Source organism: Mollisia scopiformis, assembly GCF_001500285.1.
Source record: "Mollisia scopiformis unplaced genomic scaffold LY89scaffold_9, whole genome shotgun sequence".
Taxonomy (NCBI): Eukaryota; Fungi; Ascomycota; class Leotiomycetes; order Helotiales; family Mollisiaceae; genus Mollisia; species Mollisia scopiformis.
In genome coordinates, this window is record NW_017263589.1 from 788435 (window position 1) to 810290 (window position 21856).

General features: G+C 47.9%; 11 protein-coding genes and 1 non-coding gene across 12 annotated transcripts; 3 read left to right on the top strand and 9 right to left on the bottom strand.

Moving 5' to 3' along the window:
• The first annotated feature begins 653 nt into the window (after nucleotides 1-653).
• On the top strand, nucleotides 654-2245 carry LY89DRAFT_780753 (tyrosyl-tRNA synthetase). The gene is made up of 5 exons (XM_018222413.1): nucleotides 654-987; nucleotides 1034-1054; nucleotides 1104-1165; nucleotides 1215-1571; nucleotides 1624-2245. Exons 1-5 carry the CDS (start codon nucleotides 858-860, stop codon nucleotides 2182-2184), a joined length of 1131 nt encoding a protein of 376 aa, XP_018073100.1. The 5' UTR covers nucleotides 654-857; the 3' UTR covers nucleotides 2185-2245.
• Nucleotides 2246-2279: 34 nt separating this feature from the next.
• LY89DRAFT_504150 (uncharacterized protein) lies at nucleotides 2280-4031 on the bottom strand. The gene is made up of 5 exons (XM_018207993.1): nucleotides 3578-4031; nucleotides 3485-3521; nucleotides 3360-3433; nucleotides 2921-3300; nucleotides 2280-2872 (listed from the first exon to the last, which is right to left on the bottom strand). The coding sequence occupies exons 1-5, from the start codon at nucleotides 3722-3724 to the stop codon at nucleotides 2347-2349; spliced, it is 1164 nt and encodes a 387-aa protein (XP_018073101.1). The 5' UTR covers nucleotides 3725-4031; the 3' UTR covers nucleotides 2280-2346.
• Nucleotides 4032-5957: 1926 nt separating this feature from the next.
• On the top strand, nucleotides 5958-8852 carry LY89DRAFT_706407 (FAD-binding domain-containing protein). The gene is made up of 6 exons (XM_018217523.1): nucleotides 5958-6336; nucleotides 6393-6762; nucleotides 6813-7054; nucleotides 7103-7257; nucleotides 7306-8233; nucleotides 8281-8852. Exons 1-6 carry the CDS (start codon nucleotides 6237-6239, stop codon nucleotides 8439-8441), a joined length of 1956 nt encoding a protein of 651 aa, XP_018073102.1. The 5' UTR covers nucleotides 5958-6236; the 3' UTR covers nucleotides 8442-8852.
• A 184-nt stretch (nucleotides 8853-9036) lies between these two features.
• Nucleotides 9037-9771, bottom strand: LY89DRAFT_667811 (O-methyltransferase-like protein family 3; the record flags this gene model as incomplete). The annotated part of the gene is made up of 1 exon (XM_018213002.1): nucleotides 9037-9771. One exon carries the CDS (start codon nucleotides 9769-9771, stop codon nucleotides 9037-9039), a length of 735 nt encoding a protein of 244 aa, XP_018073103.1.
• Nucleotides 9772-10278: 507 nt separating this feature from the next.
• Nucleotides 10279-11812, bottom strand: LY89DRAFT_696228 (acyl-CoA dehydrogenase-like protein; the record flags this gene model as incomplete). The annotated part of the gene is made up of 6 exons (XM_018216813.1): nucleotides 10279-10385; nucleotides 10434-10459; nucleotides 10508-10535; nucleotides 10584-10638; nucleotides 10686-11032; nucleotides 11083-11812. The coding sequence occupies 6 exons, from the start codon at nucleotides 11810-11812 to the stop codon at nucleotides 10279-10281; spliced, it is 1293 nt and encodes a 430-aa protein (XP_018073104.1).
• Nucleotides 11813-12294: 482 nt separating this feature from the next.
• On the bottom strand, nucleotides 12295-13726 carry LY89DRAFT_553590 (nicotinate phosphoribosyltransferase-like protein; the record flags this gene model as incomplete). The annotated part of the gene is made up of 2 exons (XM_018208336.1): nucleotides 12295-13484; nucleotides 13531-13726. Coding segments are annotated over 2 exons (1386 nt in total), but the record flags the coding sequence as incomplete, so codon positions are not given.
• A 754-nt stretch (nucleotides 13727-14480) lies between these two features.
• Nucleotides 14481-14574, bottom strand: LY89DRAFT_t29. Its single transcript has one exon. It is a non-coding gene; the product is annotated as a tRNA-Val (tRNA).
• Nucleotides 14575-16027: 1453 nt separating this feature from the next.
• Nucleotides 16028-16454, bottom strand: LY89DRAFT_582796 (bola-like protein; the record flags this gene model as incomplete). Its single annotated transcript, XM_018209182.1, has 2 exons — nucleotides 16028-16354; nucleotides 16413-16454. 2 exons carry the CDS (start codon nucleotides 16452-16454, stop codon nucleotides 16028-16030), a joined length of 369 nt encoding a protein of 122 aa, XP_018073106.1.
• A 309-nt stretch (nucleotides 16455-16763) lies between these two features.
• LY89DRAFT_683638 (acetyl-CoA synthetase-like protein) lies at nucleotides 16764-19035 on the top strand. The gene is made up of 3 exons (XM_018214737.1): nucleotides 16764-17254; nucleotides 17317-17612; nucleotides 17663-19035. Exons 1-3 carry the CDS (start codon nucleotides 17029-17031, stop codon nucleotides 18923-18925), a joined length of 1785 nt encoding a protein of 594 aa, XP_018073107.1. The 5' UTR covers nucleotides 16764-17028; the 3' UTR covers nucleotides 18926-19035.
• On the bottom strand, nucleotides 18836-20415 carry LY89DRAFT_613837 (translation initiation factor Eif4e). The gene is made up of 3 exons (XM_018210670.1): nucleotides 19967-20415; nucleotides 19843-19914; nucleotides 18836-19792 (listed from the first exon to the last, which is right to left on the bottom strand). Exons 1-3 carry the CDS (start codon nucleotides 20168-20170, stop codon nucleotides 19304-19306), a joined length of 765 nt encoding a protein of 254 aa, XP_018073108.1. The 5' UTR covers nucleotides 20171-20415; the 3' UTR covers nucleotides 18836-19303.
• Nucleotides 20416-20606: 191 nt separating this feature from the next.
• LY89DRAFT_504347 (uncharacterized protein) lies at nucleotides 20607-21051 on the bottom strand. Its single transcript, XM_018207994.1, has one exon. It carries the CDS (start codon nucleotides 20891-20893, stop codon nucleotides 20654-20656), a length of 240 nt encoding a protein of 79 aa, XP_018073109.1. The 5' UTR covers nucleotides 20894-21051; the 3' UTR covers nucleotides 20607-20653.
• Nucleotides 20750-21840, bottom strand: LY89DRAFT_613842 (sym-1). Its single transcript, XM_018210671.1, has 3 exons — nucleotides 21769-21840; nucleotides 21538-21698; nucleotides 20750-21483 (listed from the first exon to the last, which is right to left on the bottom strand). Exons 1-3 carry the CDS (start codon nucleotides 21777-21779, stop codon nucleotides 21140-21142), a joined length of 516 nt encoding a protein of 171 aa, XP_018073110.1. The 5' UTR covers nucleotides 21780-21840; the 3' UTR covers nucleotides 20750-21139.
• Between the last annotated feature and the right edge of the window lie 16 nt (nucleotides 21841-21856).

Below are 21856 nucleotides of genomic sequence, written 5' to 3' on the forward strand. Positions count from 1 at the left end.
TCCATCCACAAGGAGCGGGCCGCTAGGTGTATCCGTGACTCGCCGCCACGTCCACGTAGTGAGACCAGTGCTCACCGACATCAGACTTTGTCTCCCCGATAGGTTCAGCTTTAGACGTCTGCACGTTCAAGTGAGATTGCTTCCTGGCTGCATGTACTCCCAACAATGGCTGGAGTCAGCTCTTGGAGGTTAGAATTCAACTCTGCTGCCCTGAGCAGGGGCACCGCAGGAACGATCTCAGATGGAGTTCCCCTGAGCAGACTCCATGGCGACAATTTTGTCGGTCAAATTGATAGCTCGAGGCTTTACTGAGACATATCGCCCTCGCAGAAGTCAATTCATCTCTCGACGACGATTCGGCACCAAGAGATCGTGTTCCTTTCTACTTTATTCTCAATCGAGTACGGGATCACCATCAGCGTTCGCGCGAGCATGAGGCTAACATTCAGCATATCATGCAAGATGTTACTGGCCCCAGGATCCAAGCCAGGTCCGAACCGAATCGGATCACTCGTGAGTACTGTACTTGCGGTGACAGTGTCTTGGTCCACCTTGTTCCTTTTTCTCAATGGTCCAGCATCCAGTCGCAGTATGGCGTTTCGTTCCCAACAGCATGGCAATGTCTGAACGTATCATAGATATGATGGATGTTCCCCGTGCGACTGACCCTAGAATCACGAACTTGTGTCACTGTTCGAGCACAAATCAGAACACTTTCCTGCTGTTTCTTATTGTTAATCTTTGCTGTTTCTTGCATCGGCCTGCTCTGGGGATTAAGTCTAGTGTCTCCAAGGAGGTTCATATCTGCTTTCGTATATGTCGACATTTGCGTCGTGGTGATAATCAGTCTGTAAAATATGAATGCATCATCGACAGTGGAGGAGAAGTTCGATGTCCTCGTACGGCGACAACAATTCCTGAATCAAGATGGTAAACAGGCCATCAAGGAAATCCTGAGAACAAAGAAGAAAGCGAAGATATTCTGGGGTACAGTCTCCCACCTTAGATGGACTCTTGGCTAAACGAGAAACAGGAACCGCGCCAACAGGGAAACGTGAGCGGAAAACATGCTCACGAATTGATCTTGCTAATGAGAAAGTCAGCACATATTGGATATCTTGTTCCTTTGGCAAAGATTGTTGACTTTCTTAGAGCAGGACTCGATGTACAGTAATCCACTCCCGGGGAAGTATTTCTGCTGACTGTCAATGCAGGTCACTGTTCTGTACGCCGACATCTACAGTTTCTTGATCAATTACCTTCATCCCCAACCTCGGGAACTTGTAGAACATCGCAGGAGATACTACCACTTGCTCGTCACCGCCATTTTACAATCCCTGGGCGTCCAAACATCCCGAATACACTTCGTGCAAGAATCATCCTATGCATATACCAAATCATTCGTGTCCGACTTCAGCAGATGCTGTTCCCTCATGACACAACAAGATACTCCAGACACTATGGACGAAGAAGGCAGAACTAAAACCCTAAGTCCACTACTATGTTGTGTACACCAATACCTCGCGGACATCCATCTTGACACAGACATTCAGTTCGGAGGAGAAGATCAAGTAAACCTCCCTCCACCCCTCCCACAAATTGCCTTCCACTCACCAAAATTAGCGTCCAATCTTCCAACATGCCTCAAAAATCATTCCCCAGCTCGGCTACAGAAAACGCCAATACCTAATGAACGCCATGGCACCCGGTCTCAAAGGCGGCAAAATGTCTTCTTCAGACCCCGCCAGTGCGAAAATCGAGTTCCTGGACGATGCAAGGACAGTCACCGACAAGATCATGGAGATACCCATTGGAGAAAGCCATGGTGGATACTCGACTGACAACGCCGTCTTGGGTATCCTGCGCACTATACTCATACCCCTTAGCGAGCTTCGTTTAGAGCACCATAAAGATGAGTTCGCGAATGATGCATTCGTCAGTGCAGATGCGCCGGAAGGAACATTATTTACAATTGAGGTGGCGATTTGGTGTTTTGGGGAGTGCGTGAGGAAGCATTATAAGAGTTACGACGAGATTGAGGAGGATTTTAGGTGTTGGAGGATGGGTGAGGAGGATTTGAAATTGGCTGTTGCGAGGAGTTTGAATTGTGTGCTAGAGCCGGTCAGGAGGAGGCTTGGGAGTAGTGAGGAGTGGAAGGAATTGGAGTTGCTGGCTTACCCTTAGGTTGTTCATAATACGTGTGCTTGTTTAAGGCAGAGATGTGTACCAGACCTCACAATACGACACGCTTATGAAAAGGGGAGAGGAAGCAGCGAAAGCTCTCATGGACGTGAATCTTCATATATTGTTCCTAGTATCATAACTTACATCCCAAGCGACCGGCGCTCACAAACTCTCCACCGATGTCCTCATCCCATAATCCGACGTCTTCCTACTATGCTGCCCCGCCCTCACACTATCCACATCCCTCTCCGCATACTTAACCGACACATTCGTCGTCTTCACAATCCCATCAAACGTCATAATCTCCTCCTCGCTCCCATCCCTATTCTGGCTCTGAATCTCAGTCAACCCTCTCTCACCCCTCATACCCTTCAACTCAAACCCCCCATGTCCCCCCTTCAGCACACTCTTATGCTTCGTCCCATTCGTCCCATTCCTCGTGTAACGACCAGTCCCGCCTGCGTACGGGCCGTCGGAATAGGGACCACTATTCGACAAGGCGGAGAAGAAACGCGGGAACCAGCGCTTGAAAAGCGGTTTCATGGCCGCGGCGCTGGCGGTCATAATCGCGACGTTGATTTCGATGGCGGAGGTGCAGAAACCGATTGTGTAGGTGGGGTCGGGACCTGCTGGGAGGAAGAATACTTGAATTATGAGCACCATTCGGATGACACCTATCACCGTGACACTGACATGATTAGATTTTGCTGGGAGATTGGAGGGAAGGAAGACTTGCATGAATCCAAGGAAGAAGATGCCGATAACGGCAATCTTAGTTTTGCGTTCCATTTTCAGACCCATGACGATCCAGAATGGTAGTGCCAGGACGAGGATATCGGTGAATAAAGTGAGGGTGGTTGTAGCAACGTAGAAAGCACCTTGTGCTACGCAGTGGCCGCCTTTGATGGTTGTGTCCCAGTTGTAGGCGATGGGGAGACATTGGAAGATTACTGTTATGAAGATTGCTATCATGAGGGCCGTGTTGACGGCGATGAGACCCAGGATCGTGTAGCGGACTGCTTTTCGGGTTCCGGTCAAGCGGAGGAGAAACATGAGGATTGAATTTTTGACGATCGCCAGCACGGGGTTGTAGAGTACTTGGACTGCATAATTGTACTGTGTGGAGGATTAGTCTTGTTGGCGATGGTTTGACAAATCCGAAGAGGAGCAAGTACCTTGAGACCGGGGACGGGGTCAACATCTGCTGGTATATCGTAGATATGTATCCCAACGAAATTGGTCTTGATATCTGGGATTGTCAGTCATTGAGTATCAAAAAAAAAGCTTCATCCAGACTTACACATCCATGTCACATAACTCTCTCCGATGGCCATAGCCTATAGTCTCCTCAGTAAGATGTTTTATACACATATCGACTTGGCAAAGAACTGACCATCGCAACAATAATGAGCCCATCATCCCATCCAAACTGACCAGTAGATATCCTACTGTATGTTCGAAGACAAACCACGACAAGTGCCAACAGAGGAAAGAAAACAACAATGAAAAGGGCAAACTCTTGAAGAGGACTGGTGGTCATCTTCTCCACCTCTTCTCAGAAGTAAGCAACGGGATCAACGCTCAATAATTCCAAGTCAAGTCACCCCATATATCATGATTCCTCCAGCGGATCCATCAAAGTCCAAGCAACAATCCATCCGAACATCTATCAGTAAGCGAAACTCAACCCCATGTTCAAGAATATCGAATGAAACCAATCGAACTGATCCCCCGAGGTATCTGAGAAGGTAGGCGGTGCCTGATTTCCCAGATCCATGATGGGTCCAGAGACTTGCATGCAGATGTGAAGCAGCCTCTGTTCGCAGGTGGGCCAGAGTGGAGTATTTACTTGAAAGAGGTGCTTTCCGGCTTCCGAAGGGGCTCGGCGCAGTTCCTGCGCATTGCATGGATCTGTACTTTCAAAACCTGCTTATCGTCTCGACTCCCCCCTTTTTACCTCCAATTTTCCTTGCAATAAATTTTTGTTCCTGAGTGTGGACGTATTACAGAAAGGGTGTATCGAAGTTTAAAGGCTACTTCTCAGCATTCGGAATCGGGGTCAAGCAAAGACTTAATGGCAACATAAAGACTACTTCATGACCTATACTTCCCCATGGATTCCATGATTATGTGAATCTCAAGTGGAGGCGAGACAATGCAAGGAACAACCCGGATCCACTCAGAGTCCTTCCACCTCTCCAACCAATCGCGAGATATCGCCATATTGTTTCTAGAACGCTACTCGCGGAACGTCTACCCGCTGCCAACAAGGAGCGGCGTCCACATCGGCAGGATCGAGCTCCTGAACATTTGGGGTCATAGGATTAAATCGAGCTATCAGACGTTCGGAAATGTGAATACGACGAAAAAGATCACTTACACGTAGTCTCGTCTTCTAGGTGGGGATACTATTTATAACAGAGTCAGATGAATTCTACAGGCGATACCTAGGTCTTTATCAGAACTCAATCTTCAGACTTATCGCTGGGTCGCCAAGTGGCTGGAATCCGACGCTCTGGTAAGTTCAGAATGCTACCGAACACAGAAGGGACTCCCGGCTTTGGGTACGCTTGGAGATGATTTAGAGTTTTGTTGGGGGTGTTTGTGGCGTCTTTTAACAAGCCCAAATCTCTTTTGACGGCGGAGATCCGCAAAATCGGTGCCCCGTTCTGAGACAAGAGTGGGGAGGTGGGAGCAGCGCAGCAAGCGAGATAGAGGTGCGAGAAACTTGCTCACTGGAGACTCTAGGAACACCGTACTCTCCACCTTGGAGTCTCCAAGTCTCGACGGGATCAAACTTGAAGAGAGCCTGAATATATGCTTTCAAGCGTGAATATTGCTGTGAAGAGAAACGTGGTCACCACAACGCAGATGCCGAGTCCGATTGGAATTTCCTGACCCAAATATGCTCAGAACCCGCAATCTGAGATCTGGAACACGCATCTCCGGCAACGCCCCTCAGTTGGTAAAGAGGGTGGACACATCGGAGCACACAGCTGTTACGAAGATCATATGTCGTTGGGCCGTTGCTATAGGATATTTTGCATATATAAATCTGGTTTTTGGACCCATAATATACTTTAAAGGGTTAGTCTCCGAGTTTTATGATCGCTACAGATGTCTGCTCCGATGTGTCCACCCTCTTTACACCGTGAACAATTGCGCATTTCTGCCTTTCAACGAAGACACAAAACAGCTCCTGTCTGGTTCAAAGCGGCATAAAAAGCTGCTTTAAGGGAAATGCCCGAGAAACCGCGTGGCCGTGCCTTGCAGCTTGCCACGCAAACGACATGGTATCCGGGCCCGATAACGTACGAACGGCTCAATTCCTCGTTCAAGAAGCTCGCACGTAAGGTGGAGACTTTCCAAGAATCTCCCTTGAGGTGCTTCGCAGGATCGTTCTCAGCGAGTAGGTTCGAATCATAGAGCAAGGACAGACTCGGTTTCTACATGAACAGCATAAACAGCATAAGCTGTAGCTTTGACTAGACAAGTAAAACATTTTCAACTTGCAGAACGGAGCAATCTGAAAGCCCCACAATCGCAATTAAAAATAATTTTGTGCTCATATCAAATCTGGGGCTCAGGATGCTTACCACAGGCTACGCGAGTGGCTTACCCTAGTATAGTGGGCCCTAATATTAGACTCCGGAACTTCTGGAATCTTGGGATCTTCTCAGAGAAGACTGGCTCTTGGAAGACCATGAGCGGTCCTCGAACGTTTTGATAGGTTGAGCGTCTCTTTGCTGGGGTTGCCGAGGGAGTTGGGAGGAGAATCGTCTATTTTGACATGCGACTAGCAATATAGTATACAGAAAGACCCTTGAAGTATTGCCAATATTGAACATGGAGACCTTGAACAACTACTCAAGTCATTCCCGAAGGAATTCGTTGCAATTTAAGGAAGAATGGATGTCGATCGAAGGAGCAGATATAATCTGTGTGATGTCTAAGTTCTCTTGTTCTTCATCCCAACTCGCCAGCATTTCCTTCTCTTGGCGAACACTTCAGCAGAGTTCTTTGACTGCAGATATTTCATCTCGCTAAGAACAATGGGTGTTTCATCATATGCAAGAGTGGCAGCTTCCTTGCTCACTGTGTCCTCGGTCATTGCGCAATCGTCGACAATCACTGTCGACAATCAGACCGTCGGTTAGGATCCGAACATACCCAAAATGGTTATACCATTGCGCTAATGTTCACCGCAGCTGTGAATGCATCGACGTTGAGCCCAGCTGTAGCAATTGTCTCAGATGAAGATCTATCCGCTCCTGAGACTCTTCAGCTAACCGATGCTGTTGTCGCAAATTTGACCAGTATTGATTTGGCAAATGCGTCGTTGTTCGCATTTGACGACAATGCCACTTCAATCGACGCAAGATCGCTGGGCTGCAAAGTCTTTCCTGGAGATCAAGCGTATCCTTCAACACTGGTCTGGTATATTTTCGACCTCCTGCTTGGTCAAAGCTTGATCAAGACTGTACCACTTGCAGCACCTTGCTACAATGATTGGCCTTCTGAAGAGAATGCAGCCTTATGTACGACAATTACCAACAACTGGACAGACAGCTATCTGCAGTGAGTGTGAGTCTTTTCTTCAGTCGAAAATGGATGCTGATAGTTTCAAGTGAGGAAGACCCCACCTCAATCATGTGGCCTCTCTACCAAGGACGAACATGCATGCCAACTGATGACCCAACTGCCAACTGCACGCTAGGTGCTTACCCCAGCTATGCTGTGAACGTCTCAAGTGTCGCTCAAATTCAGCTGGCTGTGAACTTTGCTCGCAATGCAAATCTCAGATTGGTGGTCAAAAACACTGGCCATGACTTCAATGGAAAAAGTGCAGGCGCAGGGGCACTTTCAATCTGTACGCTGCCTATGTATCAAGCTTAAGAGCAGAGCTGACAAGTTTCAGGGACTCATCACTTGAGAGATATCACTTATATTCCAGAGTACAATAGTACCATTTATACGGGAAAAGCCGTTAAGATGGGTGCTGGTGTCCGGGCCTTCGAGATCTACACCGCAGCGCAATCTCTTGGAGTAACTGTTGTTGGTGGAGAAGGACGTGTAAGTATCAAATTCGTTGAGAATTGAGTTAATACTGACTATGATAAGACGGTTGGTGTTGGAGGTGGCTTCCTTGCTGGTGGTGGACATTCCCCGCTGTCTTCACTGTATGGCATGGCCGCAGACCAAGTTCTCTCTATTGAGGTCGTAACCCCAGATGGAAGATTCGTGACAGCCAGTTTGGAGGAGAACCCCGACTTATTCTGGGGTCTTCGTGGAGGTGGCGGCAGTACCTTCGGAGTCGTCGTTTCAGTGACAGCGAGAGTGTATCCAGTCCTCCCAGTGACGGTGATGACCTTCAGCTTCGCTACCAGCACCAACTTGACCTCAACAACATTTTGGGAGGGCGTGAGAACATATTTCGATTACTTCGTGGAGTACACCGATGCCGGCATATACGCTTACTTCAGCACAATACTCACTGGTGCGGACTCATACTCATTTGGAATGGCACCATTTTTTGCACCGAACAAAACTGTAAGCGAAGTCGAAGCATTGGTTGCGCCCTGGTTTGATCGACTTGCTGCTCTCGGAATCACAATTACTCCCGTGATTAACGAGTACAGCGACTTCTATGACGCTTGGTGGGCGAACTTCCCTCTTGAGACTGTAGGCATCACGAACATCAAAACGGCTTCTCGACTCTTTCCCAAATCGAATTGGGCAAATGATACTTCGCTCAACGCCACTTTTGATGCCATCAAGACCACAGTCGAGCTGGGCGGCTCTTTCCTCGCTTTCAACATTGCTGCTGCAGAGAATGACAACTCTGACAACTCAGTGAACCCAGCGTGGCGCGGGACCTGTCTGCATGCCATTCTTGCCACTCTCTGGGACAGCTCCGCAAACGATACGACCATTGTCGAGGCTTCCGAGACTTTGACATACGACTGGATGCAGAAGTGGCGAGATGTGTCTCCAAATGCTGGTGCTTATATGTCCGAGGCTGATATTTCAGAGCCAAATTTCCAGCAAGGTAAGAAGGTTTCCATCCAGATCGTATACAGTGCTGACACTTCCAAGCTTTCTATGGCACCAACTATGACAGGCTGTATGCCTTGAAGCAGCAATATGACCCAAAGAGTTTGTTCTATACTCCAACCGGTGTTGGATCCGAGAACTGGTATATCACCGGCCAGTTGACCGGACTACCCACGCAAAATGGTAGACTCTGTCCAGTATAGAGGTATGAACGGACGCAGTTAAAATGTTCAATTTGTTGTAGATATTGAAGATAATTCTGTAAATATGCCTGTACAAGATAATGATTTATGACAGACAGATTTGATGCCCCTCCATCTAAGACATTGGTGGACATGAATTCGCGACTTTTAGTTCCAGATACGCTGGGTGCTCGAGGGACCTTTGTTCTCATGGCTCCTCAGGGCACGAGCGAAGTCAGCGTTCTTAGACCTTCCCTGTGCTCGTCGTAATGAGGCTGAGAAGGAAGGATATTCGGCTAGGGTATGGCGATACTGATTGCGGTTCCAATCGATTTGAAGCCTCGTAGTGGGGATTACATTTTGATATCCCAGAGGTAGAGCCAGAGGTAGAGAAATGTCGTTCCGATCAGTGTTGCTGTGTCGTTGTGTTGCAGTGTGGAAAACGGATGTTGAGGTCATTTCAAACTCAATCTAAAGCGGCCTAGTGCAGTACTGTAACCTAGCGCTTGATGTCTCAAGCCACGATTCATTCTCTCTTTTTGAAACTCCAGATTCACATATTTCAAATCTCAAGTGAGAATATACATCATCGTCTAGAATAATTTGATCTCTCAAACTACTTGATTGCTGCAAACAAGAAGCCATCATAATTCTTCTTCGCCACAGTTTGCATCACCACTGCATCGACTCTGGTATCCTTCCCTACAGTCTCAACAACCAATCTGCCCCCCTTGACATGCTCATGATCTCTTTTATCTTCCACAACAAGATTTCCCCTACTTACCATGTTATCAACCACTACCAGCCCACCAGAATACCCCATCTTCACTCCAAAATCAAAATAATTTACACTGTTCAGTTTATCCGCATCAATATATGTCAAGCCAAACCTCTCCCTTTTCCCAGCTTCAATATCAGCCAGCAAAGTAGGCAAGATTTCAAGTGCAGGTCCCACCAAAACCTCGACACGATCAGCCACTCCTGCCTTGGTGATGTTTTCTCTGGCAACGGCAGCATGTTTCTCGGATACCTCGATACTAGTGACATGACACCGAGGGTTTTCGGTTGCTATCCGGATTGATGTGTAGCCTCCAAGGGTTCCAATTTCAAGCACATGCTTGATTTTCAGGATGCGGCATTGCAGCTCAAGGAATTTGCTCTGCACAGTGCCCGTGGAGCCTGATGGCGTGCCGTTTGATTTTATGCTTTCGAGTGTTGAGTCCAAAACAGCACCGTTGGGTCGTGATGATGGGTGAAGATGAGACATTGTGTACTCATTCACTGCCGCCCATAACGGATTAGTTGTGAATTCGGGATCATGATGTCCTGGACGATGTTGTTGTTGAGCCATTTTGGAGAATGAAGTCCCCCAAAATATCGTTTTGTTCAGGATGGTTTGGAGAAGAAGACTCTTCCTATGGCTGCTCCTTGCAAGTTGTAAGTAGTCCAATATTCTGGTGGAGGGAATGCATTAGAGTCTCAGGCCATTTTGGAGTTTATATCTCGAATTGATAGGGTCCTATCTTTGCATTCGCGTCCGACATTGAGGTCTCGGATCCGAGAATTTGATTTCCAGTCCGAAAGGTGCTATTTAGTACGCAACGGAAATGTGGATCATGGCAACATTGACCCAAATCTAAAACCTTGATGGCACAAAATCCATCTTTGATGATTCGACAAATGTTAAAGTCGTGGATGTGCCGTCTCAAGCATGCATAGACAACGTTACGCCTGTATCGAGCGATGACGCGTCTGCTTCCCTGATATGGACTTCCGATTCTCGGCATCCAACAAGAGCACATCTTCTTCTACAAATTTTAGCTATATAAAAAAAGGAATAGGTTTCCGCTAAATGGCTCTATAGCTTTGAAAGTTCGGCTTTTCTTGGCCCGACATAGCCAAAAAGATATGCTGCAATTTTCCTCATTTGTATCTCTTCACTGCCTTCAGTAATGCGGTATCGACCTATAAGAGTTTAGCATTATCTTGATTAGTTTGAGAGACGATACTTACGATGATGTCTATATATATGTTCGAAGCTGCGAGAATGTTAGCCCCGGCGAACAAGATGTCATGGTTCCACTTACGGTTTATGTCGTGAATAGCCAATCCCACCTGATGTCTATCAGTAAAGTTCTGCTCACATTATGTTGACTGAAATACCATGGACTTGCATTGCTCGGTCAGCTGCTTGCGTACATAATCGATTTCCCCAATACTACTTCTCTGTCAGCAACTGCGTTATCCTCGTTCCATGGCTCTTACGTTGCACATCGATACTTTATCTCCCAAATCCCTTTCAATCTCTCTCTGTGTCATTTTGTCCATCTCAGAAGCAGTCCTCAAAATCAACAGCCTCAACATCTCAGCCTGAGTCGCAAGCTCCACGAGCGGAAATTGTATTCCTTGGTTGCTGGAAAGTTCCTTGCCAAACGGCTTCCTCTTCCTCGCATATTTGACACTCTCTTCAATACAGTACATCGCTGCACCGAGAGAGCTTGCTGCTTGCCTCAACCTGTTTTCATGCACAAAAGTCTGAGCAATAGGCAATCCAAATCCGACTTTCCCCAGCACAGCCGAATCCGGGATCCAAACGTCTGAAAAGCTCAATGCTGAATACTCATCAGCATCTTTTACTCATCCTCGAACGTTTTCAACATACTAGCATGATCAGTCGGCATATTAAACGTCCACTCATAACTCTCCACCTCAAACCCATCCGCATCCCTCGGCACAAAAAAAGCAGTAATCCCCAACGCATCCCCCGCCTTCCCACCCGTCCTCGCAAAAACAATACAATGCGTCGCCCGATGCATCCCACTAATCCACATCTTCCCCCCATTAATACACCACCCCTCCTGCTCCCCTTTCCTCTTCCTCTCCGCATACGTGCTCATATGCGTAGCATCACTCCCATGCCCCCGCTCCGTCAACCCAAACGCAAACCCGACCTTCCCCTCCAGCCTCCCCCTAATAAAAATCTCTTTCTGCTCCTCCGTCCCGAATTCCCGCACCATCAACACATCCGGAAAATTGCCCACGACCGAATGCTCGTTCTGCAAATCATTAAACAAGCCCAGCCCCTTCTTCGCTAGATGCATCCTGATAACCGCCATCCATAGATTGCCGCCGTTCTGGCCGCCGTACTCGGACGGGAGGCAGAAGCGGTAGAATCCTGCTTCGTCGGCGAGTTGCCGGGCTTGGGAGAGTAGGTCTTCCCATTCAGTAGTGGGGAGACCACCGGCGGCCCAGTCGGTGCGGGAGTTTTCTCGGCGGTGGTCGAAGAAGCGGTTGTTGTCGTTGGAGTTTTGGAGGGGGGTGATTTTGTCTTCTATGAATTTGTCGAGGTTTTGGAGGTAGGTGATTAGATCAGGTGGGAGAGCAAAACTCATGGTTCCGTGGGAGGGGTTGGGTGCCATTTTGAGGTTCAGTAAATGTGAGGAGAGTAGATTTTGTTGGGTTGGAGCTGTGATATGAATATATGAGAAATGAGATTTTACTTAGACAGTTACTATAGGTAAGAAGCTAAGCTGGCTGGGTAATCTTAGGCGGGGTGAGCCGTAGTGCCGGGTATGAAATGTTCCTCGGGACGACGCTACTACCGTAAAGCGAGTCGTCATGATTGATTGATACTGCAGAAACAGCTGCAGGGTCCGGCAGAAATTCTTTTATGGGACGTGAAAAGTTGATAGAAATGCTCACTTCCGTGGCTGTAAGATTGTGGCTCAAAATATCCATTCTATGCCAACGTCTAAATCATTGCCTCAACTCCACAGTGGTAATAATGCTCTCCTCCCATCATTACGCCATTTCATGCAATTCATCCACTCATTAGCCCCCTAATGTGTGACATTCATATCTTAACGGCTTCTTCTTCAGTTCCCCATCGCTTGGCCTCATCACCTAACTTCCAATCCTCCTCAACGTAACCCAGTTGCATCTTGACCTTCTCGACAGTTTCCCTATCACCAGTGTTCTTCCCGATATTATCACTGATCTTGATAGCTTGGTTGCCAGCAGCCGAACTCAATTTTATGACGATATTTAGAGGAACAGACTTCTTGCCAGTAGTCTGGTGTACGAAGTCGTTGGTGAAAAAAGTCCCAACACCAAACGTACAATTGAAGCCAGCTTCATCGGAGATTTTCTTGTACTCGATGCAGAGATCAATATTGAGAGAATCTGAAAAGACAATAGTCTTCTTCTCCTTGATACCAACTTTGTCGTAGAACTCCCGCATCAACTTTACGAAGTTGGCTGGGTCACCTGAATCTTGTCGCACACCAGTGAAGACCTCTGCGAATGTTCTTGGCTTTTCTTCGCTTTCCAGAGTTCCTGTGGCTACACCATCTTGCTTTCCATCCGTCACTTTCTGGATCGGCTCGTTAAAAGCCTTCAGGAAGACAGGCGTGCCAAATGTGTCTGTTAAAGCAATGCCTAAAACGCCTTCTCCGAAGCAACCAACCCAGTAGCTGAGTGCATTTCTTGTCGCATTGTCGTAATCACCGGTGATAGCTGCGACGCCCATGAACCACTCGTGCGCCACGGTACCAATTGGGGGAATGCCAAATCTCATAGCCAAGTGAACATTACTCGTTCCCGAGATCTGCCCTGGAAGGCCCTTCTTCTGACCATCCTTCTTGGCTTTGACAAGACCTCGGAAGACAAGTGCTTGGGTATGGTAATCTCTTCTCCTCCGTGTGCCAAACTCGGAGACAATGCAGCCTGCTTCCAGTAGCCGCATACCCTTGTCGTAGGCCTTTTCCTCTTGACCATCATATGTCCAATCTGTGTCCATAAACCTGAAATATGCCTCACTAGTCAAAGCGAGCAGCGGAATTTCGTAGAGAATCGTATCGACCCATTTGCCCTTAATCACAAGGTCGACTTCGCCAATGTCATCTTCACTTCCAGTGTCATTAATCGCGACAAACGAGGCTGTGACCTGCTCTCGAGGATTGAGTCGGAATTCTTTTAGAAATTCGAGGTAGGCTTTGTTAAGATACGTGCATGTCGTCTGCAGAAATCGCAGTTCATCATTCGAGAGGGCTATGTTTCCAAGCTCTATGCAATGTTAGAAGCCGCTGTGCGCAAGGCTGGCAAGACTCACTATTGATTTGGATCTGCAACCATTGAAATGCGGCTCTAGATAATTTCTTCTCCGGGGTCCTATTCTTAAAAGCATAGCTGACTTGCACATCTGGAAAGTACTTCAAGACGGCGCATTGCATAGTCAGCTTGTAGAGATCCGTGTCGAGGAAGGAGATGACTCCCTCGGGAAATGGGTTGGAGCCGTTGAAATCCATGGTTGTTGAAGTGAAGGAAGCTTCAAGCGAAAGGTGGGAAAGCTTCCCCTAGATATGGAACTGCGACAAAGACGCGTGTCCAGCTATGCAAGAGTGAGCCATGAAGCAAACAGAAGAGGAAAAGGAAGGAAGCTGCGGGTCGGTGATTAGATAGCGCCCCGCTGCTAAGCGATACGCTAGAGGTGGGATGAAAGGAAGCCTTTGCTACTCGAGTCAGAGATGTAACAGGTTGTATGGAGTTTCTGAATGAAGTGTAATCATAACTTAAGTTTCATATGCGAGTTCTAGAGTATAGTGTCAAGTACCAAGGTTGCACTGCATGTCTAGTATTGGCTCGGAATAGGTTTGCTTAGGCGGTGATACAATAGGAAAAATAGTCGAATTGCACCACAAAACAAAAAGTACTGCAATTGTGAGTCGACTTTCTAAAGAGTCTTCAGTTTTTGCTGCACACTCTCGCCGTGATTGCACCGCCGAAGCATAGTACATCAACATTCTCGGGTATGTTGTGTGAGTTTTTCTAATGCCTCAGTGCATCAGAGTCAACGGGATTTGTTACAAAGCCTGTACTGCAGATATGATCGGTCATAGCTCGTGAATACATGCAAAAGTTGTATTCATGATAACGAAGAATGTCAATGAACAAGGCCCAAAAACAGGAACCAGATCACTTCTAATTTAATAATATAATGTAACATATGAAGGGTGATTAAGCAAAAGCAAAACTAAAAAGAGCCCCAAGATCCAAGGGTTTTGACCAACGCCGGGATCGAACCGGCGACCTGCTGCGATATGAGCTCCGTTCGAAGCGTGTAAAGCAGACGTGATAACCACTACACCAGTCGGCCATTGGACAGAAAAATTGCTTATTTGGTCCTATGAAATTTTTTGATAATTAAGTGAAAAGTTTCGCTTCTTGACCAATCAAAGCTTCTCTTCTCGCCAAGAATACCGGATTTTTTTATAAGTTATATCAGAACCATCGTTTTAGAGACTTATTACTTCGTATTTATAAAAGCTACTAATTTAATCCAGTAGTTCTAATGTGATATAACTGACACTGCATATCATATGGTAAAGGTATCTCTATCAGGTAGTGTATAGTAAAGTAAATAATGAGAGACCGAAGGCGCAGATTCTACGGTTTAACATGATGTCTCCAAGGATCTCGCTTAGCACAAGCTCTTTCCTCACCAGGCCTAGGCATCCTTCCTTCAACGAGTTCCTGCCTTCACGGATTCTCAAGCGGGCTTTTTCTCTCAAATGAAAAACAGACTTCAATTCTTCTTTGTCTCTTAGGCCTGCGTAGTCAAACTATAGTCCTAAGATAACCAGCTTCGAAGAGGGTCTTAAAAGAACATCACCATGGACATCGCGAATCCTGCGTCAAAGTTGACCAAGTCATGAAGAAAGGTGCATCTAGCACCCGAAGCATCGATTCGTACTTTAGAGCAAGAGATCATCTGGCAGGCTCCCCGTCATGCATATCCGCCTCGATAGCCTCTACCTTGCAGCTTCAGCATTGCTTCCGCCTGCTGCTCCCTCGTCGACACCACACAGTCGGACAACAAAAAGCGCTCAGTAGACGCAGAAGATACTTCAGGTAAATCGAGTTCCTACTCGGGCATTTGGGGCGGTAAACACAAGCTCGATAGAGCGGATACATTCTCGAACGCAAGCTGTCCTTCAAGTTCTTGCTTTTAATCTTCGTCGATTTCCTAGCAAGTGCAAGAGGATCATATGCGGCGTTTCTTGAGGCCCATGTTCTAGCTCAAGAATTTCGATTTGGAGAGTGTTCCTCCTTGATGATCGCGTCAAGTGATTCTCGTTGAGGTTGCTGATCTTGCGCCTTCTAAGACAAGCAGGTGTCGTTGCGAAGGGGCTATATTGGACTTTGGTGAGGTAGAAGGATCATTGGCCTGAAATAGAGGTCGAATTTGGAGGATTAGTTGTGGTTATGGAGGGGGATATTTTGTTGTAGTGTGAAAGTATATAGAAAAGGACAGATCCTGTATAAATTCCATTCGTTGCGCGTATTGCGCAATTTGCGCGAAACGCGCAATTCGCCGGATTGGAGAGGTTTGCGTAAATTTCAACCAAGGTCTTGTCGAAATTCCGGACGATATGATTTTGAAGAATTGTTAGGAGTTAAGACAAGTGGTAGGACTTCCTCGCTTTTGTGTTTTTGGGGTATCGTTGGTCATTCATTCATGACTTCCTATAGTACAACAGGCTCTATAACCTGTTAACGCAATATGTACCTCTCCCCTCTTACACCTGTATATCACAACCCCAGCATACCTAAGAGTTCCCCTCAACCATGACCCCAGCATCCTTCTTCCCTTCCTCTTCCTCCTTCTCCCTCACCAGCGCCTTTTCATCCTCCTCCACCGTCTTCGTCCTCAACTGCAACGCATGAATCCCAGCCTCCCGCGCCATCTCCTCCTTCAACAACGCATACACCATGCGATGCCTCGCCGGCTGCATCTTGCCCTTGAACGCCTCGCTCGTGATCAGGACCCTGAAGTGCGTTTCTGCGGAGGTCGAGTTTGCCATCGCTTGGTGGTGCGCGTGTTTGTGCGAGTCGTTGTGGATTTCGAGTTTTGTTGGGGAGAGGGCTGCGGTTAACTAGATGGTAAGTTAGAATGGGCTGCTTGATGTGGGGAGGGAGGAAGGAAAGGGGGACCTTTGAGCGCATGATGTCTTCCATGGGGGTTTGGGAGGCCATGATGCGGGTGGTGGTTGAGAGTGAGCGCTTTGTCACAGCTAATCTGAAGACGGAGGTTCGGAGCATCAAGTCTATTCCCTTTCTCTCTCCTGTTGTCGGTCTCAACCTCAACAATCGAATTCGAAGTATTCGGTCGTCGTCGTTGTCGTTGCCGTTAATCCAAAACCTTGCAGACGAGGCTGTAGATTCTGCAGTATGAGGACTGATCTTGAGAATTCAGCCCTAGCGAGCGCCGCATCGCAAATATTTCTAAGGCCGAATCGCATCCCAACACTCCCCGGCCTTTTCCCACAGCAGCCGCCAAACGCCCCTCTATGCCAAACCACCAAACCACACCCAGCAGATCTGCCGGACCCTGTAGCTTTGCTGTGCCTGGAAGAAAGTCCGTAAGATGGTCCCCTGCACCAACAATTTGCCGATCCACGACTCTCTCTCGGACATTTAATTCGAGCTTCTCTTCTTTCTGCTTTTTCTCTTCTTCTACACAATGCTCTTTGCGAGAACGACTACTACTCTCTTTACACGCTCTTTTATCTCAACCCAATTACGCCATAATAGAATAATAGGTCTGAGAATGGCATCCACATTACCACGCCTCCCAATCTTCGAGGCGATCGCAGCACACGACCCCAAATCCACCGTCGTGGTGCATTCCGCCAGCGGCCGAAGCCTCACGTACGGGGAGCTGCTGAGCGATGTCGCGGAGCGGAAGGAGAGGCTCTTGGTTGAGTCCGGGAGGAGTGATGGGATTCAGGGCGAGAGGATAGCTTTTTTGGTCGAGAATAGTTATGACTATGTAGGTGCGCAGAATCAAATATACCTATCTATGGAGTGTAAGGAGAGTAATTGATTGTGAGAGTAGTGACGCTGTTAAGTATTTTGGGGACGCATTCGATTGCGTTGCCTCTTTCGCCGGCGTTTCCTCCGCATGAGTTGCAGTATATCATGGATCAGAGCCAGGCTTCGATGCTATTGTCCTCGAGCAAGTTTGAGAAGCAGGCGTTGGATGTTTATAAAGAGGGGTTGCAGGGAAGTCCGAAGCATGTTAAGCTGGAGAAGAAGCTTGGTGGTGGGGACTATGAGGAGGTTAAGCTCGAGGGACCTACAGAAGGTGCTGGAGGTATGATGTTATATACATCTGGGACTACGAATCGACCTGTAAGAATTTTACTTGACTTCCAGAGGCCAATTGACTAACAATTTTGTAGAAAGGCGTCTTGTTGCCAACAGCAGCAATGACAGCACAAGCCAAGTCCTTAATAACAGCATGGGATTACCGTCCAACAGACTACCTCCTTCACGTCTTACCACTCCATCACATCCACGGCACCATTAACGCTATCTTCGCACCCCTCTTCGCTGGCTCAACCATCGAATTCCTCTTCCCGTTCAATGCAACCGCAGTATGGAACCGCTTCGCAGCCCCTTTCCTCCCCACCACCAACGGCCACTCTCAAACCAACGGCACAACCCTCACAAACGGCCACTCCACCTCACCCTCTCCCTCTCCCTCACCTATAACATTCTTCACCGTCGTGCCGACAGTCTACAATCGCCTCCTCGCCACGTTCCCCACCCTGCTCCCACACACCCAAACCGCTGCCCAAAAAGCCATCTCCCCCTCCCACCTCCGCCTCAACATCTCCGGTTCCGCCGCGCTCCCGACCCCCACCAAAAAAGCCTGGGAAACCCTCTCTAACGGCAACATCCTCCTCGAACGCTACGGCATGACCGAAGTCGGCATGGCCCTCTCGTGCGGCCTCCCATTCTCCACCCGCGTCGACGGTTCCGTCGGCTGGCCGCTCCCCGGCGTCGAAGCCCGACTCTACGAATCCGAAAGCAACTCCATCATCCTCCCCGGCGAGGAAATTGGCCCAAATGGAAAAGAACGAGATGGTGAGATCCAGTTACGCGGTCCGGGATTATTTGCCGAGTATTGGGGCAACGAGGCTGCGACGAAGAAAGAGCATATTGAGGGCGAGGACGGTAAAGGGCGTTGGTTTCGCACGGGCGATGTTGCGGTGAGGAGGTTCGTGGAGGGGGTCTCGGATACGACGGGGAAGGGGCCGATGTATTTCATCCATGGCCGTCTGTCGTCTGATATCATCAAATCTGGCGGCGAAAAAGTATCCGCGCTCGAAGTTGAGCGGGAATTACTTTCTCTGCCGCAAGTGTTGGAATGTGCCATTGTAGCAGTCTCCTCGGGTAACTGGGGCCAGAAAGTCGGGTGCGTGATTGTGTTAAGGGATCCGGTGACGGGGGGCAGGAAGGAGGGGGTTTGGGGACCGTTGGATATGAGACGGGCGTTGAAGGGCAGGTTGGCGGGGTATAAGATTCCGCAGGTTATGAAGGTTGTGTCAGGCATAGAGAGAAATGCTATGGGGAAGGTTAATAAGAAGGTTTTGGTGAGGAAGTTGTTTAGGGATGAGATGAGTGGGGATGAGATGAGTGGGGATGAGAAGGATTTGTAGGATAGGGGATAGAGGTAGAGTGTATAACACGCTATAGACTTGTATATATGATTAGACAAGAAAAAAGAACCGCATCTACCACTCGACCACAAATACAAATATATCGAGAGAGAGAAACACATGAAGACATAGACATTTCATCACTGGGTATTCATTGACTTTTATTTTCTTTCTCCCTCCATCCATCTATAGACACTTCCTTTCCCAGCACAACCACCGCACGATCATAACGCCATAAAGTTTTTCTCGCTCTCTCAAGCAGGAAACCAGAGCCATAGCCAAGACGAGCCTACAATGCATAAGACCATGCTTTGACCCGCCCCATGAAATATCATCGCAATGCCTAATGAACAACCGAACGAAAAGCAAGGAAAGCATCTAGACCGTGTACTTGGCCTTCGCACGCGTGCTACCACTATGCGCACTCTCCGTGTGGCCCGAGAACTCGACTTGCTCCGAAGCGGGAATCTTCAGCACATCCTTGAACTTGCGACCGATGTTCATCAAGATCTCCTTGCCCTTCTCCAACGAGCGACCCTTGCCCCCTGCAACATCGGCCTCGCCGCCTCCTGGGATGCTCTTGCCGATGGTTCGGGTCCAGACACCGATACGGTAGAAGCCTTTTCGGACATTAACGACGACGCCCATGAGTTCTCCGTCTTCCTCCTCCTCGAGAGTCTCGCCGATGGCTGATAGCATGACGTGGAGCCAGAGGTCGTCGATAGGGACATTGCGCTTCTCCTTGAATTGGTAGGACCACTTTCCGCCGTGCTTGTTTTGGGGATCCTCCCACTCTGGTCGGACGCCTTGCTTGAAGAGGTGGTAATCGGACTTGAGGGCGAGTTCAGAGACAGGAGCAATGTTGTTCTATTGTTTGGTTAGTATCTATTCATAGGATTGGCAGATAAAGAACATACGTAGACACCCCAGAATTCCTCGACAGAGTTGAAAGTAATAACCTCCTTCAACAGATCATTCCAGTTGTCGCCCTGTATAGAAGGTAAGTAGATATTCAACTTAGTAGGAGGGGTATATCTTCACCTTTCCAGACGGTGGCTTGGTGAACCATAGGGTCCACTTGTTCATGAGCGGATGCTTAACATTGAAGTTATCCTTGTCATGGAAGACAGTAATCTGCTCGTCGGAATCACCATTGGGGTTCTTGTTCTCGTCCTGGCCATTCGTGCCTTCCGGCGAGATGGGGATTGTAGAGAGATCGACCTGTGAATCTACTGCGGCTGCCATGATTGTGATTAGGTGTGGGGTATCGGACTAGAATCGTCAAGGACGGTGGAAGGTGTAGGAAGTTGAAGGCCAAATCGTGTCGATGTGCTCTTAAATAGAGCTCGTGCCTCCCGAATCCTTTCGTCAGAGCCGGATTGAAGTGAATGGAAAATCAGAATCGTATCTGTCAGAAATATGAGAGATACGCGACTATTGCACCAGGCAAGTAGTCGTTTGGCGATTGTTGGTTGTTTTGGTATTTGAGGGAGAAATTTGTCCACAACAAGTGCGATTGCCTCAAAATCTTGAAGGTTTGCGGCTGGATTGCGCTTGCCGGAAATGGCTGCCTCAAACTATAATTCTGATTCAGGCACCAATGGATAATGGGTCACGTGAATACTTCTGGAAACTGTTTTTCAGTCCATTACCTAGGTATGCTTAAAAGCTGGGTCTAAGGGGCGTTTCGAGCTGATGTTTTAAGTTCTACAAGGACTAATCTTCTGGTCAATCATGTAGAGTTGTGGCCGTGTCTCCATTTACACTTGCTGTCACCGACTTTCTAACTAGTACATAGGTACACGTACTCGCCTTCCGCCGTAAAGGTGCATTGCCAGGATTCCTCAGGGCCCAATGTTTGAGATATATGTACTCAAAAATCGATTGTATGTCCAGCAATGCTAGATTTACCATGGAAAGTATGGTAGTACAATATAGTTTTTCCTCGATACTTTGGAACCAAATCATTGCTCACAATTAGATAAAGACATAAGCAGAATAGAAGCGACATTGCAGAAGGTGTATGATGCTTGAGTCTTATTCTATGTCTCAAAGCTTGCAAAAACTCGCAAAATAGCAGTTGTCTTTTATGAAAATGCCCAGACGCCAATACTGTCTAGACCCAACCGCAATTCTCTGAAATGCAAAACATAGAGGAAGGTGGCAGGTGTGTGCCCAACGAAAGTCCTATGCCCATATCTACAGGTCCGCTCCTTATTGACTGTTGATCCAGCTCAAATAGCAATTCCATCCCAAAGAAATGACGTTGACGACCAAAACCCGATGATGCAGAGGAATAAACTTGAAATTGACCACTTGAATGAAGGGCCAAACCATCCAATTGCTCTTCAGAGCAGTCCAGTAGCTCTTCTCCAATTTATCCTTTGGACTTGTGCCCTCCATTATAGCCATACTGCTGAGGAAGCAGAACAAGTTGGTGCTGGCGAATATGGTTTGGTCGGCTGCTACTCTTGCAACGATCTCGACATTCTTATTCTTGAGGACGACTTTGTTCTGGAGGAACTTGAACCAGGTTGTTGCTGCTGGACCGAAGACAGCTGGGAGAAATAAACATTAGCTTGGCATGACATCAATTGGGTCGAGAAGCTCACCTCCACCGTACAATGCCATTCGTCCCGAACGGGCAATATCGTGGTTCTTGAGCCCGCGCTTCTCAACCAGTTGCTGTGCCATGGTATCTCCTGTTGCGAAGAGCACTGCGGTGGTGATGCTCTGCGTCAAGATCGGGCTCGAGGCCAGCTTCCTTTGATACCTGCATTTTGGTCAACATTGGTTCTTTTCAGACAATTGTTGCCGATTGTGTGTCGCACACATGGACATACCATCGTAACATCTTTGCGACCGATTTTCCTTCCAAGAATTGTGTTGCAGAAGGACAATGATTTTATTGTCGGCGAAGCTCCAGCTTCC

What these genes read in the sequence shown, in the direction of transcription:
- LY89DRAFT_613842 (XM_018210671.1), bottom strand. An exon ending in AATGGCATTGTACGGTGGAG is followed by an intron (nt 21,484 to 21,537) that starts GTGAGCTTCTCG and finishes TATTTCTCCCAG; the next exon opens with CTGTCTTCGGTCCAGCAGCA.
- LY89DRAFT_613837 (XM_018210670.1), bottom strand. Translation starts at nt 20,170, where the DNA reads ATGGCAGCCGCAGTAGATTCACAGGTCGATCTCTCTACAATCCCCATC. An exon ending in CCAAGCCACCGTCTGGAAAG is followed by an intron (nt 19,915 to 19,966) that starts GTGAAGATATAC and finishes CCTTCTATACAG; the next exon opens with GGCGACAACTGGAATGATCT. An exon ending in AGGAATTCTGGGGTGTCTAC is followed by an intron (nt 19,793 to 19,842) that starts GTATGTTCTTTA and finishes ACCAAACAATAG; the next exon opens with AACAACATTGCTCCTGTCTC.
- LY89DRAFT_780753 (XM_018222413.1), top strand. Translation starts at nt 858, where the DNA reads ATGAATGCATCATCGACAGTGGAGGAGAAGTTCGATGTCCTCGTACGG. An exon ending in GAAAGCGAAGATATTCTGGG is followed by an intron (nt 988 to 1,033) that starts GTACAGTCTCCC and finishes AACGAGAAACAG; the next exon opens with GAACCGCGCCAACAGGGAAA. An exon ending in TTCTTAGAGCAGGACTCGAT is followed by an intron (nt 1,166 to 1,214) that starts GTACAGTAATCC and finishes CTGTCAATGCAG; the next exon opens with GTCACTGTTCTGTACGCCGA.
- LY89DRAFT_504150 (XM_018207993.1), bottom strand. Translation starts at nt 3,724, where the DNA reads ATGACCACCAGTCCTCTTCAAGAGTTTGCCCTTTTCATTGTTGTTTTC. An exon ending in GGCTCATTATTGTTGCGATG is followed by an intron (nt 3,522 to 3,577) that starts GTCAGTTCTTTG and finishes AGGAGACTATAG; the next exon opens with GCTATGGCCATCGGAGAGAG. An exon ending in GAGTTATGTGACATGGATGT is followed by an intron (nt 3,434 to 3,484) that starts GTAAGTCTGGAT and finishes TGACAATCCCAG; the next exon opens with ATATCAAGACCAATTTCGTT.
- LY89DRAFT_706407 (XM_018217523.1), top strand. Translation starts at nt 6,237, where the DNA reads ATGGGTGTTTCATCATATGCAAGAGTGGCAGCTTCCTTGCTCACTGTG. An exon ending in CGCAGGGGCACTTTCAATCT is followed by an intron (nt 7,055 to 7,102) that starts GTACGCTGCCTA and finishes GACAAGTTTCAG; the next exon opens with GGACTCATCACTTGAGAGAT. An exon ending in TTGTTGGTGGAGAAGGACGT is followed by an intron (nt 7,258 to 7,305) that starts GTAAGTATCAAA and finishes GACTATGATAAG; the next exon opens with ACGGTTGGTGTTGGAGGTGG.
- LY89DRAFT_504347 (XM_018207994.1), bottom strand. Translation starts at nt 20,893, where the DNA reads ATGATTTGGTTCCAAAGTATCGAGGAAAAACTATATTGTACTACCATA.
- LY89DRAFT_683638 (XM_018214737.1), top strand. Translation starts at nt 17,029, where the DNA reads ATGGCATCCACATTACCACGCCTCCCAATCTTCGAGGCGATCGCAGCA. An exon ending in GAATAGTTATGACTATGTAG is followed by an intron (nt 17,255 to 17,316) that starts GTGCGCAGAATC and finishes TTGTGAGAGTAG; the next exon opens with TGACGCTGTTAAGTATTTTG. An exon ending in CTGGGACTACGAATCGACCT is followed by an intron (nt 17,613 to 17,662) that starts GTAAGAATTTTA and finishes ACAATTTTGTAG; the next exon opens with AAAGGCGTCTTGTTGCCAAC.